This window comes from Aphelocoma coerulescens, unplaced genomic scaffold (assembly GCF_041296385.1).
Source record: "Aphelocoma coerulescens isolate FSJ_1873_10779 unplaced genomic scaffold, UR_Acoe_1.0 HiC_scaffold_116, whole genome shotgun sequence".
Classification (NCBI taxonomy): Eukaryota; Metazoa; Chordata; class Aves; order Passeriformes; family Corvidae; genus Aphelocoma; species Aphelocoma coerulescens.
The window spans coordinates 783,916-804,370 of record NW_027183474.1 but is presented as its reverse complement, the minus strand read 5'-3'; the positions used below and the strand labels follow the sequence as shown (position 1 = coordinate 804,370).

The window sequence follows — 20,455 nt, the reverse complement described above, 5'->3', positions numbered from 1 at the left end:
GGGGATTTATACAGGTTTATATTGGTTTATACTGGTCCAAACCACTCCAAACCAGTCTGAGTGAGTCCAAACCAGTCCAAGCCAGTTTGTACTGGTCCATAGTGGTCCAAACTGGTCCAAACTGGTCCAAACTGGTCCGTTTTACGCCATTTTTCACCCCAAAATGGCATTTTTTACTGGTTTAGACTGGTTTCTCCTGCTCCAAACCGGTCGAGACCGCTCCAAACCAGTCCGAACCAGTCCATATCGGTCCATACTGGTCCGAACTGGTCCGAACTGGTCCATACTGGTCCCAGTTGCAGCTGCTGTCCGGCCTGGGCTTCCCGGAGCGAGCGGCGGCGGCGGCGGCGCTGCAGCGGCACGGGGGCGGCCACTGGGGGGCGCTGTGCGAGCTGCAGGGGCGGAGGCTCCGCCCCCTCCGCTTACGTCACTTCCGGGGGGAGGAGCCAGGGCTGGACTTCAACAGGGCCGACCAGCAGGTAACTGGGAGGGACTGGGAGGGACTGGGAGGGACTGGGAGGGGATTGGGGGGGAGTGGGAGGGGACTGGGGGGGAGTGGGAGGGACTGGGAGGGACTGGGAGGGGACTGGGAGGAGACTGGGAGGAGACTGGGAGGGACTGGGAGGGGATTGGGGGGGACTGGGAGGGACTGGGAGGGACTGGGAGGGGATTGGGAAGGACTGGGAGGGGATTGGAGGGGATTGGGGGGGACTGGGAGGGGATTGGGAGGGACTGGGAGGGACTGGGAGGGACTGGGAGGGGATTGGGAAGGACTGGGAGGGGATTGGAGGGGATTGGGGGGGACTGGGAGGGACTGGGAGGGACTGGGAGGGACTGGGAGGGACTGGGAGGGGACTGGGAGAGACTGGGAGGGGATTGGGGGGGACTGGGAGGGGATTGGGAGAGACTGGGAGGGACTGGTTTGGACTGGTTTGGACTGGGAGGGGACTGGGAGGGACTGGGAGGGACTGGGAGGGAACTGGGAGGGACTGGGAGAGACTGGGAGGGGACTGGGACAAACTGGGAGGGACTGGGAGGGGATTGGGAGGGACTGGGAGGGACTGGGACAAACTGGGAGGGACTGGGAGGGGATTGGGAGGGGATTGGGGGGGACTGGGAGGGACTGGGAGGGACTGGTTTATACTGGGATGGAACTGGGAGGGACTGGGAGGGAACTGGGACAAACTGGGAGGGACTGGGAGGGGATTCGGGGTTACTGGTTTATAGTGGGAGGGACTGGGAGGGACTGGGACGGGAGTGAGAGGGAACTGGGATCAAACTGGGAGGGAACTGGGAGGGACCGGGAGGGACTGGGATGGTTTTCAGGCTTACTCATTTGGGGTTTTTCCCTTACTGGTTTCTACTGGTTTCTACTGGTTTGGGGTCTGGGGTTACTGGGATGAACTGGGATGAACTGGGATGAACTGGGATGAACTGGGAGTGGATTTGTTGTCACTGGGAGTGGGTTTGGGGTCTCTGGTCCTTACTGGTTTGGTATTTTTCCCTTACTGGTTCATATTGGTTTGGGGTTTTTTCTTAATTGGTTCATACTGGTTTGTACTGGTTTGGGGTCTGGGGTTACTGGGATGAACTGGGACGAACTGGGATGAACTGGGATGAACTGGGAGTGCATTTGGGGTCACTGGGAGGGACTGGGATGGGTTTCAGGCTTACTGGTTTGGGGTTTTTTCCTTACTAGTTTATACTGGTCTATACTGGTTCTTACTGGTTTGGGGTCTGGGGTTACTGGGATGAACTGGGATGAACTGGGATGAACTGGGATGAACTGGGAGTGGATTTGGGGTCACTGGGAGTGGATTTGGGCTTACTGGGAGTCACTGGTTTGGGGTTTTTCCCTTACTGGTTTCTACTGGTTTCTACTGGTTTGTACTGGTTTGGGGTCTGGGGTTACTGGGATGAACTGGGAGGAACTGGGATGAACTGGGATGAACTGGGAGTGGATTTGGGGTCACTGGGAGTGGATTTGGGCCTACTGGGAGTCACTGGTTTGGGGTTTTTCCCTTACTGGTTTGTACTGGTTTGGGGTTTTTTCTTAATTGGTTCATACTGGTTTGTACTGGTTTGGGGTCTGGGGTTACTGGGATGAACTGGGATGAACTGGGATGAACTGGGAGTGCATTTGGGGTCACTGGGAGGGACTGGGATGGGTTTCAGGCTTACTGGTTTGGGGTTTTTTCCTTACTAGTTTATACTGGTCTATACTGGTTCTTACTGGTTTGGGGTCTGGGGTTACTGGGATGAACTGGGATGAACTGGGATGAACTGGGATGAACTGGGAGTGCATTTGGGGTCACGGGGAGGGACTGGGATGGGTTTCAGGCTTACTGGTTTGGGGTTTTTTCCTTACTGGTTTCTACTGGTTTATAGTGGTTCTTACTGGTTTGGGGTCTGGGGTTACTGGGATGAACTGGGACGAACTGGGATGAACTGGGAGTGGATTTGGGGTCACTGGGAGTGGATTTGGGCCTACTGGGAGTCACTGGTTTGGGGTTTTTTCCTTAGTGGTTCATACTGGTTTGGGGTGTTTTCCTTACTGGTTTGTACTGGTTTGTACTGGTTTGGGGTCTGGGGTTACTGGGATGAACTGGGATGAACTGGGATGAACTGGGATGAACTGGGAGTGGATTTGAGGTCACTGGGAGTGCATTTGGGCCTACTGGGAGCCACTGGTTTGGCATTTTTCCCTTACTGGTTCATACTGGTTTGGGGTTTTTTCTTAATTGGTTCATACTGGTTTGTACTGGTTTGGGGTCTGGGGTTACTGGGATGAACTGGGATGAACTGGGAGTGAATTTGGGGTCACTGGGAGTGCATTTGGGCCTACTGGGAGTCACTGGTTTGGCATTTTTCCCTTACTGGTTCATACTGGTTTGGGGTGTTTTCCTTACTGGTTCATACTGGTTTGTACTGGTTTGGGGCCTGGGGTTACTGGGATGAACTGGGATGAACTGGGAGTGAATTTGGGGTCACTGGGAGTGCATTTGGGCCTACTGGGAGCCACTGGTTTGGCATTTTTCCCTTACTGGTTCATACTGGTTTGGGGTTTTTTCTTAATTGGTTCATACTGGTTTGTACTGGTTTGGGGCCTGGGGTTACTGGGATGAACTGGGATGAACTGGGAGTGAATTTGGGGTCACTGGGAGTGCATTTGGGCCTACTGGGAGCCACTGGTTTGGCATTTTTCCCTTACTGGTTCATACTGGTTTGGGGTTTTTTCCTTACTGGTTTATACTGGTCTATACTGGTTCGTACTGGTTCTTACTGGTGCCCCTGGCCCCCGCAGGCCCTGGTGCGGCAGATCCTGGCCACGTTGCCCGTGGCCAGCTGGGGCCGGGCCTCGCTGGTGGCCGGGCTGGGGGGGGGTGGGTGTTACTGGTTTGTACTGGTTTGTACTGGTTTGTACTGGTCTGGGGCCTGGGGTTACTGGGATGAACTGGGACGAACTGGGATGAACTGGGAGAGGGTTTGGGGTCACTGGGAGTGGATTTGGGCTTACTGGGAGTCAGTGGTTTGGTGTTTTTTCCCTTACTGGTTTTTGTTGGTTTCTACTGGTTTGTACTGGTTTGGGGTCTGGGGTTACTGGGATGAACTGGGACGAACTGGGATGAACTGGGATGAACTGGGAGAGGGTTTGGGGTCACTGGGAGTGCATTTGGGCCTACTGGGAGTCACTGGTTTGGCATTTTTCCCTTACTGGTTCATACTGGTTTGGGGTGTTTTCCTTACTGGTTCATACTGGTTTGTACTGGTTTGGGGCCTGGGGTTACTGGGATGAACTGGGATGAACTGGGAGTGGATTTGGGGTCACTGGGAGTGCATTTGGGCCTACTGGGAGCCACTGGTTTGGCATTTTTCCCTTACTGGTTCATACTGGTTTGGGGTTTTTTGTTACTGGTTCTTACTGGTTCTTACTGGTGCCCCTGGCCCCCCGCAGGCCCTGGTGCGGCAGATCCTGGCCACGTTGCCCGTGGCCAGCTGGGGCCGGGCCTCGCTGGTGGCCGGGCTGGGCCGCGAGCTGGGCCTGGGGCTGGTGGGCGATCCCAGTAAGGAACCTTTACTGGGAGAACTGGTGGAGGCCGTGGGGTCCTGCCCGGACCGGGCTGCCCTGCGCAGACGCCTGCGCTGCGAGTGCGCCGTGTGCGGCTGGGGGCTGCCCCGGCAACTGGTGCGTACTGGGAGGGACTGGGAGGGACTGGGAGGGACTGGGAGGGGACTGGGAGGGACTGGGAGGGGATTGGGGGGGACTGGGAGGGACTGGGAGGGACTGGGAGGGACTGGGAGGGAACTGGGAGGGACTGGGAGGGGAATGGGGGGGACTGGGAGGGACTGGGAGGGACTGGGAGGGGATTGGGAGGGACTGGGATGGGATTGGGGGGGACTGGGAGGGATTGGGAGGGACTGGGAGGGATTGGGAGGGAACTGGGAGGGACTGGGAGGGACTGGGAGGGGATTGGGAGGGACTGGGAGGGACTGGGAGGGACTGGGAGGGGATTGGGAGGGACTGGGAGGGACTGGGAGGGATTGGGAGGGACTGGGAGGGGACTGGGAGGGACTGGGAGGGACTGGGAGGGACTGGGAGGGATTGGGAGGGGATTGGGAGGGACTGGGAGGGACTGGTTTGGACCGGTTTGGACTGGGGGGGACTGGGAGGGGACTGGGAGCGACTGGGATGGACTGGGAGGGACTGGGGGGGGGTTGGGGGGGGAATTGGAGGGAACTGGGAGGGGATTGGGAGGGACTGGGAGGGACTGGGAGGGGATTGGGAGGGAACTGGGAGCGACTGGGAGCGACTGGGAGGGAACTGGGAGCGACTGGGAGGGACTGGGAGGGGATTTAGGGTTACTGGTTTATACTGGGAGGGACTGGGAGGGAACTGGGAGCGACTGGGAGGGACTGGGAGGGGACTGGGAGGGACTGGGAGCGACTGGGATGAACTGGGACGAACTGGGATGAACTGGTCTGTACTGGTTTGGTGTTTTAATGGCTGCAATTCCCTCCGCGGCCACCTGGGGGCAGCAGCTCCAATGGGTTTTACACCTCACTGGTTTCTACTGGTTTGTACTGGTTTATACTGGTTTCTACTGGTTTGTACTGGTTTATACCGGTTTGTATTGGCTTATACTGGTTTCTATTGGTTTGTACTGGTTCGTACTGGTCCGTACTGGTCCGTACTGGTCCATACTGGTCCATATTAGTTCGTACTGGTTTGTAGAAGTTCATGGTGGTTCCATCTGGTTCATTGTGGTCCATACTGGTTTATACTGGTCCATACTGGTTTATACTGGTTATACTGGTCCATACTGGTCCATACTGGTCCATACTGGTTATAGTGGTCCGTATTAGTTTGTACTGGTCTGTAGTAGTTCATAGTGGTTCCTACTGGTTCCTACTGGTTCCTACTGGTTCCTACTGGTTCCTACTGGTTTATACCGATTTCTACCAGTCCATACTGGTCCATACTGGTTTATACTGGTTATACTGGTCCATACTAGTTCATACTGGTCCGTAGCGGTTCATAGTGGCTCCTACTGGTTCATAATGGCTCATAGTGATCCATACTGGTTCGTACTGGTTTATACTGGTTTATAGCGATCCATACTGGTCCATACTGGTCCATACTGGTTTATACTGGTTATACTGGTCCATACTAGTTCATACTGGTCTGTAGTAGTTCATAGTGGTTTGTACTGGTTCATAGTGGTTCCTACTGGTTCATACTGGTTCCTACTGGTTTATAGCAATTTTTACCGCTCCGTACTGGTCCATACTGGTTTATACTGGTTATACTGGTCCATATTAGTTCATACTGGTCCGTAGCGGTTCATAGTGGCTCCTACTGGTTTATAATGGCTCATAGTGGTTCCTACTGGTTCCTACTGGTTTATACCGATTTCTACCGCTCCGTACTGGTCCGTACTGGTTTATACTGGTTATACTGGTGCAGATGCAGTGGCTGCCGGGCTGCTCGTGCCCGCTGTGCCCCGAGTGCTTCCGGCTGCACTGGGGGGCCGGGAGCCGCTTACTGGGATGGACTGGGATGAACTGGGATGGACTGGGATGGACTGGTTTGGGGCTCGGGGTTACTGGGATGAACTGGGATGAACTGGGATGAACTGGTCTGTACTGGTTTGGTGTTTTAATGGCTGCAATTCCCTCCGCGGCCACCTGGGGGCAGCAGCTCCAATGGGTTTTACACCTCACTGGTTTATACTGGTTTATACCGGTTTGTATTGGCTTATACTGGTTTATACTGGTTTGTACTGGTCCATACTGGTCCATACTGGTCCGTACTGGTTATACTGGTCCATACTAGTTTGTACTGGTTCGTAGAAGTTCATGGTGGTTCCATCTGGTTCATAGTGGTCCGTACTGGTTTATACTGGTCCATACTCGTCTATACTGGTTATACTGGTCCATACTGGTCCATACTGGTCCATACTGGTCCATACTAGTTTGTACTGGTCTGTAGTAGTTCATAGTGGTTCCTACTGGTTCATAGTGGTTCGTAGTGGTCCATACTGGGTCCTACTGGTTTATACTGGTTTATAGCGATCCATACCGGTCCATACTGGTTCATACTGGTTTATACTGGTTATACTGGTCCATACTAGTTCATACTGGTCCGTAGCGGTTCATAGTGGCTCCTACTGGTTCATAGTGGCTCATAGTGATTCATACTGGTTCCTACTGGTTCCTACTGGTTTATACCGCTTTCTACCGCTCCGTACTGGTCCGTACTGGTTTATACTGGTTATACTGGTGCAGATGCAGTGGCTGCCGGGCTGCTCGTGCCCGCTGTGCCCCGAGTGCTTCCGGCTGCACTTCACCGTGGGCGTCCGCGAGCGCGGCGTGGCCGCCCTGGGCTGCCCCAGCTGCGGCCGGCCCGACCTGCGAGACGAGGCCCAGCGCCTCTGCTACTGGTCCACGCTGGAGCCCCGGGTAACTGGGAGCACTGGGTTGTACTGGGAGGGGGCTGGGAGGGGTGAAAGGGCGAAAAAACGGGGAAAAACGGGGGAGAAATGGGGGAGAAAGGGTTAAAAATGGGGGGAAATGGGGGTTTGGGGTTACTGGTTTGTACTGGTTTGTACTGGGAGGGGACTGGGAGGGGACTGGGAGGGACTGGGAGGGGACTGGGAGGGACTGGGAGGGGTTAAAGGGTTGAAAAAGGGTTAAAAATGGAGGAGAAAGGGTTAAAAATGGGGGGAAATGGGGGAAAATGGGGATTTGGGGTTACTGGTTTGTACTGGTTTGTACTGGGAGGGAACTGGGAGGGACTGGGAGGGGTTGAAGGGCGGAAAAACGGGGGAAAACGGGGAAAAATGGGGGAGAAAGGGTTAAAAATGGGGAGAATGGGGGGAAATGGGGGGATTTGGGGTTACTGGTTTGTACTGGTTTGTACTGGGAGGGCACTGGGAGGGACTGGGAGGGGTTAAAGAGCAGAAAAACGGGGGAAAAGGGTTAAAATTGGGGGAGAAAGGGTTAAAAATGGGGGGAAATGGGGGTTTGGGGTTACTGGTTTGTACTGGTTTGTACTGGTTTGTACTGGGAGGGACTGGGAGGGGACTGGGAGGGACTGGGAGGGGTTAAAGGGTTGAAAAAGGGTTAAAAATGGGGGAGAAAGGGTTAAAAATGGGGGGAAATGGGGGGAAATGGGGGTTTGGGGTTACTGGTTTGTACTGGTTTGTACTGGTTTGTACTGGGAGGGGACTGGGAGGGACTGGGAGGGCTTAAAGGGTTAAAAAAGGGTTAAAATGGGGGAGAAAGGGTTAAAAGTGGGGGAGAAAGGGTTAAAAGTGGGGGGAAATGGGGGGAAATGGGGGAATTTGGGGTTACTGGTTTGTACTGGTTTGTACTGGGAGGGCACTGGGAGGGACTGGGAGGGGTTAAAGGGCGGAAAAACGGGGGAAAAAGGGTTAAAAGTGGGGGAGAAAGGGTTAAAAATGGGGGGAAATGGGGGTTTGGGGTTACTGGTTTGTACTGGTTTGTACTGGGAGGGGACTGGGAGGGAACTGGGAGGGACTGGGAGGGAGTTAAAGGGTTAAAAACGGAGGGAAAATGGAGGGAAAAGGGTTAAAAAAGGGTTAAATTGGGGTTTGGGGTTACTGGTTTGGACTGGGAGGGGACTGGGAGGGGACTGGGGGGTCACTGGGAGCAACTGGGAGGGACTGGGGGCAACTGGGATGAACTGGGAGGGAGTGGGAGGGGGTTAAAGGGTTAAAAATGGAGGGAAATGGGTTAAGAAAGGGTTAAATTGGGGTTTGGGGTGACTGGTTTGGACCGGTTCGGACTGGTTCGGACTGGTGGCGCCTCTGCTACTGGTCCACGCTGGAGCCCCGGGTAACTGGGAGCACTGGGTTGTACTGGGAGGGGGCTGGGAGGGGTGAAAGGGCGAAAAAACGGGGAAAAACGGGGGAGAAATGGGGGAGAAAGGGTTAAAAGTGGGGGGAAATGGGGGTTTGGGGTTACTGGTTTGTACTGGTTTGTACTGGGAGGGGACTGGGAGGGGACTGGGAGGGGTTAAAGGGGGAAAAAACGGGGAAAAACGGGGAAAAAAGGGTTAAAAATGGGGGAGAAAGGGTTAAAAATGGGGGGAAATGGGGGGATTTGGGGTTACTGGTTTGTACTGGTTTGTACTGGGAGGGGACTGGGAGGGACTGGGAAGGGACTGGGAGGGGTTAAAGGGTTAAAAAACGGGGAAAAACAGGGAAGAAACGGTTAAAAATGGGGGAGAAAGGGTTAAAAATGGGGGGAAATGGGTGGAAATGGGGGTTTGGGGTTACTGGTTTGTACTGGTTTGTACTGGGAGGGCACTGGGAGGGGACTGGGAGGGGTTAAAGGGCGGAAAAATGGGGAAAAACGGGGGAAAAATGGGGGAGAAAGGGTTAAAAATGGGGGGAAATGGGGGTTTGGGGTTACTGGTTTGTACTGGTTTGTACTGGGAGGGGACTGGGAGGGACTGGGAAGGGACTGGGAGGGCACTGGGAGGAACTGGGAGGGGTTAAAGGGTTGAAAAAGGGTTAAAAATGGAGGAGAAAGGGTTAAAAATGGGGGGAAATGGGGGAAAATGGGGATTTGGGGTTACTGGTTTGTACTGGTTTGTACTGGGAGGGAACTGGGAGGGGACTGGGAGGGGTTAAAGGGGGAAAAAACGGGGAAAAAAGGGTTAAAATTGGGGGAGAAAGGGTTAAAAATGGGGGGAAATGGGGGTTTGGGGTTACTGGTTTGTACTGGTTTGTACTGGGAGGGGACTGGGAGGGACTGGGAGGGGACTGGGAGGGAGTTAAAGGGTTAAAAACGGAGGGAAAATGGAGGGAAAAGGGTTAAAAAAGGGTTAAATTGGGGTTTGGGGTTACTGGTTTGGACTGGTTCGGACTGGGGGGTCACTGGGAGCAACTGGGAGGGACTGGGAGCAACTGGGATGAACTGGGAGGGACTGGGAGGGAGTTAAAGGGTTAAAAATGGAGGGAAAATGGTTAAAAAAGGGTTAAATTGGGGTTTGGGGTTACTGGTTTGCACTGGGAGGGAACTGGGAGGGGACTGGGGGGTCACTGGGAGCAACTGGGATGAACTGGGAGGGACTGGGAGCAACTGGGAGGGAACTGGGAGGGACTGGGAGGGGGTTAAAGGGTTAAAAATGGAGGGAAAATGGTTAAGAAAGGGTTAAATTGGGGTTTGGGGTTACTGGTTTGGACTGGTTTGTACTGGGAGGGGACTGGGAGAGGACTGGGAGGTTACTGGGAGCAACTGGGATGAACTGGGAGGGACTGGGAAGGGATTAAAGGGTTAAAAATGGGGGAAATGGAGAAAAATGGGGATTTCGGGTTACTGGTTTGTACTGGTTTGTACTGGGAGGGGACTGGGAGGGACTGGGATGAACTGGGAGGGAACTGGGAGAGACTGGGAGGCAACTGGGAGGGAACTGGGAGGGGACTGGGAGTGACTGGTTTGTACTGGGATGAACTGGGAGGGGACTGGGAGCAACTGGGAGGGGCTGGGAGGGAGTTTGGGGGTTACCGGTTTATACTGGTTTATACTGGGAGGGGACTGGGAAGTGACTGGGAGGGGACTGGTTTGTACTGGGATGAACTGGGAGCGGACTGGGAGCAACTGGAAGGGACTGGGAGGGAGTTAAAGGGTTAAAAACGGAGGGAAAATGGGGTTTGGGGGTTACTGGTTTGTACTGGTTTATACTGGTTTGTACTGGGAGGGGACTGGGAGGGGGTTTGGGGCTACTGGGAGCAACTGGGACGGGGACTGGGATGAACTGGGAGGGACTGGGAGGGGATTAAAGGGGGGAAAAAGGGGATTTGGGGTTACTGGTTTATACTGGTTTGTACTGGTTTATACTGGTTTATACTGGTTTGTACTGGTTTATACTGGGAGGGCGACTGGGAGCCACTGGGAACTCCCAGTTTGCCCTTTGCCCTTACTGGTTTATACTGGTTTGGTGGTTTTTTCTTTACTGGTTGATACTGGGAGGGATTTCTGGGTTTATACCGGTTCATACTGGTTTATACTGGTTTATACTGGTCCATACTGGTTTATACTGGTTCATACTGGTTTGTACTGGGAGCAGCTGCGGCACTGCCTGGACCCCGACACCTTCGGCCTCGTGACCCGGAAGTTGACGGAGCTGGAGCTGCTCAGGGACCCCCAGTTCCTGTGGTGCCCTCACGTACTGGTTTATACTGGTTTATACTGGGAGGGGGTCGGGAGGGCACTGGGAGGGACTGGGAGGGACTGGAAGGGACTGGGAGGGAACTGGGAGGGAACTGGGAGGGACTGGGAGGGACTGGGAGGGACTGGGAGGGGATTTGGGGTTACTGGTTTGTACTGGTTTGTACTGGTTTATATTGGGAGGAGGCCAGGAGGGCACTGGGAGGGACTGGAAGGGGATTTGGGGTTACTGGTTTATACTGGGAGGCGCTGGGAGGGACTGGGAGGGCACTGGGAGCAACTGGGAGGGCACTGGGATGAACTGGGAGGGCGTTTGGGGCTTACTGGTTTATACTGGTTTGCCCTTTTTTTTTACTGCTTTTTTACTGGTTCCATACTGGGACTTACTGGTTTGAACTGGGATGAACTGGGAGGCACTGGGAGGGACTGGGAGCTACTAGGAGGGCACTGGGATGAAGTGGGATGGCATTTGGGGCTTACTGGTTTATACTGGTTTGCCCTTTTTCTTTACTGGTTTTTTACTGGTTCCATACTGGGAGGTACTGGTTTGAACTGGGACTTACTGGTTCATACTGGGAGGGCACTGGGAGGGACTGGGAGGGCACTGGGAGCAACTGGGAGGGCACTGGGATGAACTGGGAGGGCGTTTGGGGCTTACTGGTTTATACTGGTTTGCCCTTTTTTTTTACTGCTTTTTTACTGGTTCCATACTGGGACTTACTGGTTTGAACTGGGATGAACTGGGAGGCACTGGGAGGGACTGGGAGCTACTAGGAGGGCACTGGGATGAAGTGGGATGGCATTTGGGGCTTACTGGTTTATACTGGTTTGCCCTTTTTCTTTACTGGTTTTTTACTGGTTCCATACTGGGAGGTACTGGTTTGAACTGGGACTTACTGGTTCATACTGGGAGGGCACTGGGAGGGACTGGGAGGGCACTGGGAGCAACTGGGAGGGCACTGGGATGAACTGGGAGGCTGTTTATGTTTTACTGGTTTATACTGGTTTGCCCTTTTTCCTTACTGGTTTCTTACTGGTTCCATACTGGGAGTTACTGGTTTGAACTGGGACTTACTGGTTCATACTGGGATGAATTGGGAGGGACTGGGAGGCCCTGGGAGGGCACTGGGATGAACTGGGAGGCTGTTTATGTCTTACTGGTTTATACTGGTTTGCCCTTTTTCCTTACTGGTTTCTTACTGGTTCCATACTGGGAGTTACTGGTTTGAACTGGGACTTACTGGTTCATACTGGGAGGCTCCCAGTACCCCCCCCCGACCCCTCCCCCCCTCTCCCAGTGCTCCTTCGGCTTCATCTTCGAGGGCGAGCGGGGCCCGGCCCAGTGCCCCCAGTGCCACCAGTGCTGCTGCCCCCGCTGCCAGCTGCCGGTACTGGTTTATACTGGTTTATACTGGTTTGGACTGGGTTGGACTGGGTTGGGGTCTGGGGTTACTGGTTTGGGCTCGGGGGGGAGCTGGGAGGGACTGGGAGGGGATTGGGAGGGACTGGGAGGGGTGAAAAGGGGGGTTTGGGGTTACTGGTTTGTACTGGTTTGTACTGGTTTGTACTGGTTTGGGGTTTGGGGGTACTGGGAGGGGACTGGGAGGGACTGGGAGGGGATTTGGGGTTACTGGTTAATACTGGGAGGGCACTGGGAGGGGATTGGGAGGGACTGGGAGGGGTGAAAAGGGGGGTTTGGGGTTACTGGTTTGTACTGGTTTATACTGGTTTGTACTGGTTTGTACTGGTTTGGGGTTTGGGGGTACTGGGAGGGGACTGGGAGGGACTGGGAGGGACTGGGAGGGGATTTGGGGTTACTGGTTTATACTGGGAGGGCACTGGGAGGGGATTGGGAGGGACTGGGAGGGGTGAAAAGGGGGGTTTGGGGTTACTGGTTTGTACTGGTTTGTACTGGTTTGTACTGGTTTTGTACTGGCTTGGGGTTTGGGGGTACTGGGAGGGGACTGGGAGGGACTGGGAGGGGATTGGGAGGGCACTGGGAGGGGATTGGGAGGGACTGGGAGGGAATTGGGAGGGGTGAAAAGGGGGGTTTGGGGTTACTGGTTTGTACTGGTTTATACTGGTTTGTACTGGTTTTGTACTGGTTTGTACTGGTTTTGTACTGGTTTGGGGTTTGGGGGTACTGGGAGGGGACTGGGAGGGGACTGGGAGGGACTGGGAGGGGTGAAAAGGGGGGTTTGGGGTTACTGGTTTGTACTGGTTTATACTGGTTTGTACTGGTTTGTACTGGGGTGGGGTCTGGGGTTACTGGGAGGGGACTGGGAGGGACTGGGAGGGACTGGGAGGGAACTGGGGATTTTTGGGGAGATTTTGTGGAATTTTTGGGGGGAATTTTTGGGGCCGTTTTGGGGCCGTTTTGGGCTCCATTTTGGGGTGAATCGGGGCCGTTTTGGGGCTGTATTTGGGGCTGTTTTGGGCTCCATTTTGGGGTGAATTTGGGCTGTTTTGGGGCCGTTTTGGGCTCTATTTTGGGGTGAATCGGGGCCGTTTTGGGGCTGTATTTGGGGCTATTTTGGGGCTATTTTGGGTCTGTATTTGGGGCTGTTTCTGGCCCGTTTCTGGCTCCATTTTGGGGTGAATCGGGGCCGTTTCGGGGCAGTTTTGGGTCTGTATTTGGGGTGAATTTGGGGCTATTTTGGGGTGAATTGGGGCCATTTTGGGTCTGTATTTGAGGCTGTTTCTGGCCCGTTTCTGGCTCCATTTTGGGGTGAATCGGGGCAGTTTTGGCTCCATTTTGGGGTGAATCTGGGCCGTTTTGGGGCCGTTTTGGGTCTGTATTTGGGGCTGTTTCTGGGTCTGTTCTGGCTCCGTTTTGGGTTGAATTGGGGCAGTTTTGGGGCAGTTTTGGGCTCCATTTTGGGGTGAATTTGGGCTATTTTGGGTCTGTATTTGGGTCTGTATTTGGGGCTGTTTCGGGCTCCATTTTGGGGTGAATCGGGGCCGTTTTGGGTCTGTATTTGGGGCAGTTTCTGGCTCCATTTTGGGGTGAATTTGGGCCGTTTTGGGTCTGTATTTGGGGCTATTTTGGGGCTATTTTGGGTCTGTATTTGGGGTGAATTTGGGGCTATTTTGGGGCTGTATTTGGGGCTGTTTCTGGGTCTGTTTTGGCTCCATTTTGGGGTGAATTGGGGCAGTTTTGGGGCCGTTTTGGGTCTGTATTTGGGGCTGTTTTGGGGCCGTTTCGGGCTCCATTTTGGGGTGAATCGGGGCCATTTTGGGTCTGTATTTGGGGCAGTTTTGGGTCTGTATTTGGGGCAGTTTTGGGTCTGTATTTGGGTCTGTATTTGGGGCTGTTTCTGGCTCCATTTTGGGGTGAATTGGGGCTGTTTCGGGGCAGTTTTGGGTCTGTATTTGGGGCTGTTTCTGGCCCATTTCTGGCTCCATTTTGGGGTGAATCGGGGCCGTTTTGGGTCTGTATTTGGGGCTGGTTTTGGGTCTGTTTCTGGCTCCATTTTGGGGTGAATTGGGGCTGTTTCGGGGCAGTTTTGGGTCTGTATTTGGGGCTGTTTCTGGCCCATTTCTGGCTCCATTTTGGGGTGAATCAGGGCCGTTTTGGGTCTGTATTTGGGGCTATTTTGGGGCCGTTTCGGGCTCCATTTTGGGGTGAATCGGGGCCGTTTTGGGTCTGTGTTTGGGGCTGTTTTGGGGCAGTTTCTGGCTCCATTTTGGGGTGAATCGGGGCCGTTTTGGGGCTGTATTTGGGGCAGTTTCGGGCTCCATTTTGGGGTGAATCGGGGCTGTTTTGGGTCTGTATTTGGGGCTGTTTTTGGGTCTGTTTCTGGCTCCATTTTGGGGTGAATCAGGGCCGTTTTGGGTCTGTATTTGGGGCTATTTTGGGGCCGTTTCGGGCTCCATTTTGGGGTGAATCGGGGCCGTTTTGGGTCTGTGTTTGGGGCTGTTTTGGGGCAGTTTCTGGCTCCATTTTGGGGTGAATCGGGGCCGTTTTGGGGCTGTATTTGGGGCAGTTTCGGGCTCCATTTTGGGGTGAATCGGGGCTGTTTTGGGTCTGTATTTGGGGCTGTTTTTGGGTCTGTTTCTGGCTCCATTTTGGGGTGAATCAGGGCCGTTTTGGGGCTGTATTTGGGGTGAATCAGGGCCGTTTTGGGGCTGTATTTGGGGCAGTTTCTGGCTCCATTTTGGGATGAATTGGGGCCGTTTTGGGGCAGTTTTGGGTCTGTATTTGGGGCTATTTTGGGTCTGTATTTGGGGCAGTTTCTGGCTCCATTTTGGGGTGAATCGGGGCCGTTTTGGGTCTGTATTTGGGGCCGTTTCTGGCTCCATTTTGGGGTGAATCAGGGCCGTTTTGGGGCAGTTTTGGGTCTGTATTTGGGGCTATTTTGGGGCTATTTTGGGTCTGTATTTGGGGCTATTTTGGGGCTATTTTGGGTCTGTATTTGGGGTGAATTTGGGGCTATTTTGGGTCTGTATTTGGGGTGAATCGGGGCCATTTTGGGTCTGTATTTGGGGCCGTTTCTGGCTCCATTTTGGGGTGAATTGAGGCCGTTTTGGGTCTGTATTTGGGGCTGTTTCTGGCCCGTTTCTGGCTCCGTTTTGGGGTGAATCGGGGCAGTTTTGGCTCCATTTTGGGGTGAATCGGGGCCGTTTTGGGGCAGTTTTGGGGCTGTATTTGGGGCTGTTTCTGGCCCATTTCTGGCTCCATTTTGGGGTGAATTGGGGCCATTTTGGGTCTGTATTTGGGGCTATTTTGGGGCCGTTTCTGGCTCCATTTTGGGGTGAATTGGGGCTGTTTCGGGGCAGTTTTGGGTCTGTATTTGGGGCTGTTTCTGGCCCGTTTCTGGCTCCATTTTGGGGTGAATCGGGGCCGTTTTGGGTCTGTGTTTGGGGCTATTTTGGGGCCGTTTCGGGCTCCATTTTGGGGTGAATCGGGGCCATTTTGGGTCTGTATTTGGGGCAGTTTCTGGTTCCATTTTGGGGTGAATTTGGGCCGTTTTGGGTCTGTATTTGGGGCTATTTTGGGGCCATTTTGGGTCTGTATTTGGGGCTGTATTTGGGTCTGTTTCTGGCTCCATTTTGGGGTGAATCGGGGCCGTTTCGGGGCAGTTTTGGGTCTGTATTTGGGGCTATTTTGGGGTGAATTGGGGCAGTTTTGGGTCTGTATTTGGGGCCGTTTCTGGCTCCATTTTGGGGTGAATCGGGGCGGTTTTGGGCCCCTCAGTGCCCCCCGTCCCCCCGCAGTGGGACCCCCGGCACGCGGCGCTGTCGTGCGCGGAGTTCGGGGCCTGGATCGGCTCCAGGGACCCCCCGGGACCCCCCCCGGGGCTCGGAGCCTTCCTGGGAGAGCTCGGCATCGGTGAGGGCGGAAAACGGGGGAAAAAGGGGGGAAATCGGGAAAAAAGGGGGGGAAAGGGGGAAATAAAGGGGAAAAATGGGGGGGAAATGGGGAAAATGGGGGGAAAATGGGGGGGAAATGGGGAAATAAAGGGGGGAAATGGGGAAATAAAGGGGAAAAATGGGGGGAAATTGGGAAAAAAGGGGGGGAAGGGGGAAATAAAGGGGGGAAATGGGGAAATAAAGGGGAAAAATGGGGGGGAAATGGGGAAAAAAGGGGGGAAATTGGGGAAAAAGGGGGGGAAGGGGGGGAAATGGGGGGAAATTGGGAAAAAAGGGGGGGAATCGGGAAAAAAGGGGGGGAAAGGGGAAATAAAGGGGAAAAATGGGGGGAAATTGGGAAAAAAGGGGGGAAAATGGGGGGGAAGGGGGAGGAAATGGGGGGGAAATGGGGGGAAATGGGGGGAAAAGGGGGGAAATTGGGAAAAATGGGGGGGAATGGGGAAATAAAGGGGAAAAATGGGGGGAAATGGGGGGAAATTGGGAAATAAAGGGGGGGAAGGGAGGGGAAATGGGGGGGAATTGGAAAATAAAGGGGGGAAATTGGGGGGAAATTGGGAAAAAAGGGGGGAAAAATGGGGAAAATGGGGGGAATGGGGAAATAAAGGGGAAAAATGGGGGGGAAATGGGGAAAAAATGGGGGAAATCGGGTAAAAAGGGGGGGAAAGGGGGAAATAAAGGGGGGAAATGGGGAAATAAAGGGGGGAAAATGGGGGGAAATTGGGAAATAAAGGGGGGAAATTGGGAAATAAAGGGGGGAAAATGGGGGGAAATTGGGAAAAATGGGGGGGAAGGGGGGGAAATGGGGGGAAATTGGGAAAAACGGGGGAAAATTGGGAAATAAAGGGGAGGAAATCGGGAAAAAATGGGGGAAAATGGGGGAAAAGGGGGGAAATCGGGAAAAATGGGGGGGAAGGGGGAGGAAAATGGGGGGAAAATGGGGGAAATTGGGAAAAAAGGGGGGAAATGGGGGGGAATGGGGGGAAAAGGGGGGGAAATGGGGAGAAAATGGGGGAAATAATGGGGAAAAAATGGGGCAAAAATGGGGGAAAGAATGGGGGAAAAATGGGGGGAATAATGGGGAGAAAATGGGGGGGAAATGGGGAAAAAAGGGGGGAAATCGGGAAAAACGGGGGGAAGGGGGGGAAATGGGGGGAAAATGGGGGGAAAAGGGGGAAAAACGGGGGGAAATTGGGAAATAAAGGGGGGAAATTGGGAAAAAATGGGGGAAATGGGGGAAAATGGGAAAAAATGGGGGAAAAAGGGGGGAAAAGGGGGGAAATCGGGAAAAATGGGGGGGAAGGGGGAGGAAAATGGGGGGAAAATGGGGGAAATTGGGAAAAAAGGGGGGAAATGGGGGGGGAATGGGGGGGAAATGGGAAAAACGGGGAGAAATGGGGGAAAGGGGGGAAAAGGGGGGAAATGGGGAAAAAAGGGAGGAAATTGGGAAAAATGGGGGGGAAAGTGAGGGGAAATGGGGGGAATTGGGGGAAAATGGGGAAAAACGGGGGGAAATGGGGGGGAAATGGGAAAAATGGGGGGGAAGGGGGGGGAAATGGGGGAAAAAAGGGGGAAAAACGGGGGGAAATTGGGAAATAAAGGGGGGGAAGGGGGGGAAATTGGGAAAAAATGGGGGAAAAATGGGGGGGAAATGGGAAAAATGGGGGGAAAATGAGGGGAAATGGGGGGAAATCAGGAAAAAAGGGGAAAATGGGGGGGAAATTGGGAAAAAAAGGGAGGGAAATGGGAAAAACGGGGGGAAAACAGGGAAAAATGGGGGGAAATCAGGAAAAAAGGGGAAAAATGGGGGGAAATTGGGAAATAAAGGGGGGAAATTGGGGGGAAGTTGGGAAAAAATGGGGGGAAATGGGGGGAAATGGGGAAAATGGGGAAAAATGGGGAAAAAAGGGGGGAATTGGGAAAAATGGGGGGGAATGGGGGGAAATGGGGGGAAATTGGGAAATAAAGGGGGGGAATGGGGAAATAAAGGGGGGAAAATGGGGGGGAAATGGGGAAAAAATGGGGGAAATCGGGTAAAAAGGGGGGGAAAGGGGGAAATAAAGGGGGGAAATGGGGAAATAAAGGGGGGAAAAACGGGGGGAAATTGGGAAATAAAGGGGGGAAATTGGGAAATAAAGGGCGGAAATGGGGGGAAATTGGAAAAAATGGGGGGAAATTGGGAAATAAAGGGGGGGAATCGGGAAAAAATGGGGGAAAATTGGGGAAAATGGGAAAAATGGGGGGGAAGGGGGAGGAAAATGGGGGGAAAATGGGGGAAATTGGGGAAATCAGGAAAAATGGGGGGAAAAGGGGGGGGAAAATGGGGGGAAAAGGGGGGAAATTGGGAAAAAAGGGGGGGAAATGGGGAAAAAAGGGGGGGAAGGGGGGAAATGGGGAAAAAATGGGGGGAAATGGGGGAAATGGGGGGAAATTGGGAAATAAAGGGGGGGGAAAGGGGGAAAATGGGGGGAAATCGGGAAAAATGGGGGGGGAAGGGAGGGGAAATGGGGGAAAAGGGGGAAAAGGGGGGGGAAATTGGGAAATAAAGGGGGGAAATGGGGGGAAATGGGGAAAAATGGGGAAAAATGGGGGAAAATGGGGGAAAATGGGAAAAATGGGGGGGAGGGGGAGGAAAATGGGGGGAAAATGGGGGAAATTGGGAAAAAAGGGGGGAAATGGGGGGGGAAATGGGGAAAAAAGGGGGGAATTGGGAAAAACGGGGGGGGAAAGGGGGGGGAAATGGGGGGGAATTGGGAAATAAAGGGGAAAAATGGGGGGGAAATGGGGAAAAAAGGGGAGAAATGGGGGAAAAGGGGGAAAATCGGGAAAAAAGGGGGGGAAAATGAGGGGAAATGGGGGTAAATGGGGGGAAATTGGGAAAAAAGGGGGGAAATTGGGAAATAAAGGGGAGGAAATTGGGAAAAAATGGGGGAAAATGGGGGAAAATAGGGGGAAAATGGGAAAAATGGGGGAAAATGGGCGGAAATGGGAAAAATTGGGGGGAAACAGAAAAAAAGGGGAGGAAAAATGGGTGATTTCGGGTCCATTTCGCTCCATTTTGGGTCATTTTGGGTCCATTTTGGGTCATTTTTTGTCAATTTGGTGTCGTTTCGGGCCCATTTCGCTCCATTTTGGGTCATTTTGGGTCCATTTTGGGTCATTTTGGGTCTATTTTGGTTCATTTTTCGTCAATTTTGGGTCATTTCGTGCCCATTTTGGGTCCATTTTGGGTCATTTTGGGTGAATTTGGCTCCTTTTTGCTCCATTTTGGGTCCATTTTGGGTCATTTCATGCCCATTTTGGGTCATTTTTTGTCAATTTTGGGTCATTTTGGGTCCATTTTGGTTCATTTTTTGTCGATTTTGGGTCATTTCGTGCCCATTTTGGGTCATTTTTTGTCAATTTTGGGTCATTTTGGGTCATTTTTTGTCGATTTTAGGTGAATTTGGCTCCCTTTTGCTCCATTTTGGGTCCATATTGCTCCATTTTGGGTCATTTTTTGTCGATTTTGGGTCATTTCGGGTCCATTTTGGGTCATTTTTTGCCGATTTCGGGTCATTTTGGGTGATTTTGGGTCATTTCGGGCCCATTTTGCTCCATTTTGGGTCCATTTTGGGTCATTTTGGGTGAATTTGGCTCCCTTTTGCTCCATTTTGGGTCTATTTTGCTCCATTTTGGGTCATTTTGGGCCCATTTCGGGTCGGTTTCTCTCCATTTTGGGTCAATTTTGGGTCATTTTGGGTCAATTTTTCTCCATTTTGCTCCATTTTGGGTCCATTTTTTGTCATTTTTGGGTCCATTTCGGGTCCATTTTCCTCCCTTTTGGGTCATTTCGTGCCCATTTTGGCTCATTTTTTGTCAATTTTGGGTCATTTTGGGCCCATTTTGGGTCATTTTTTGTCAATTTTGGGTCATTTTGGGCCCATTTTGGGTCATTTTTTGTCAATTTTGGGTCATTTTGGGTCATTTTGTGCCGATTTTGGGTGAATTTGGCTCCCTTTTCCTCCATTTTGGGTCCATATTGCTCCATTTTGGGTCATTTTTTGTCGATTTTGGGTCATTTTGGGTCCATTTTGGGTCATTTTGGGCCCATTTTGGGTCATTTTTTGCCGATTTTGGGTCATTTTGGGTGATTTTGGGTCATTTCGTGCCCATTTTGCTCCATTTTGGATCCATTTTGGGTCATTTTGGGTGAATTTGGCTCCCTTTTGCTCCATTTTGGGTCCATTTTGTTCCATTTTGTTCCATTTTGGGTCATTTCGTGCCCATTTTGGGTCATTTTTTGTCGATTTTGGGTCATTTTGGGTCCATTTTGGGTCATTTTTTGTCAATTTTGGGTCATTTTGGGTCATTTTGTGCCGATTTTGGGTGAATTTGGCTCCCTTTT

The 20,455-nt window shown here is 52.9% G+C and overlaps 1 protein-coding gene across 1 annotated transcript in view; it reads left to right on the top strand.

Annotated features, from left to right (window-relative positions):
* LOC138100586 (E3 ubiquitin-protein ligase RNF31-like) overlaps nucleotides 1-20,455 on the top strand; it is a 49,581-nt gene that overhangs the window by 19,267 nt on the left and 9,859 nt on the right. Inside the window, exons 10-15 of the mRNA XM_068998459.1 lie at nucleotides 186-479; nucleotides 3,305-3,406; nucleotides 6,787-6,960; nucleotides 10,598-10,696; nucleotides 11,997-12,086; nucleotides 15,916-16,030. Of these exons, the coding sequence (XP_068854560.1) occupies nucleotides 186-479; nucleotides 3,305-3,406; nucleotides 6,787-6,960; nucleotides 10,598-10,696; nucleotides 11,997-12,086; nucleotides 15,916-16,030 (874 nt within the window). The remainder of the gene's footprint in view (nucleotides 1-185; nucleotides 480-3,304; nucleotides 3,407-6,786; nucleotides 6,961-10,597; nucleotides 10,697-11,996; nucleotides 12,087-15,915; nucleotides 16,031-20,455) is intronic.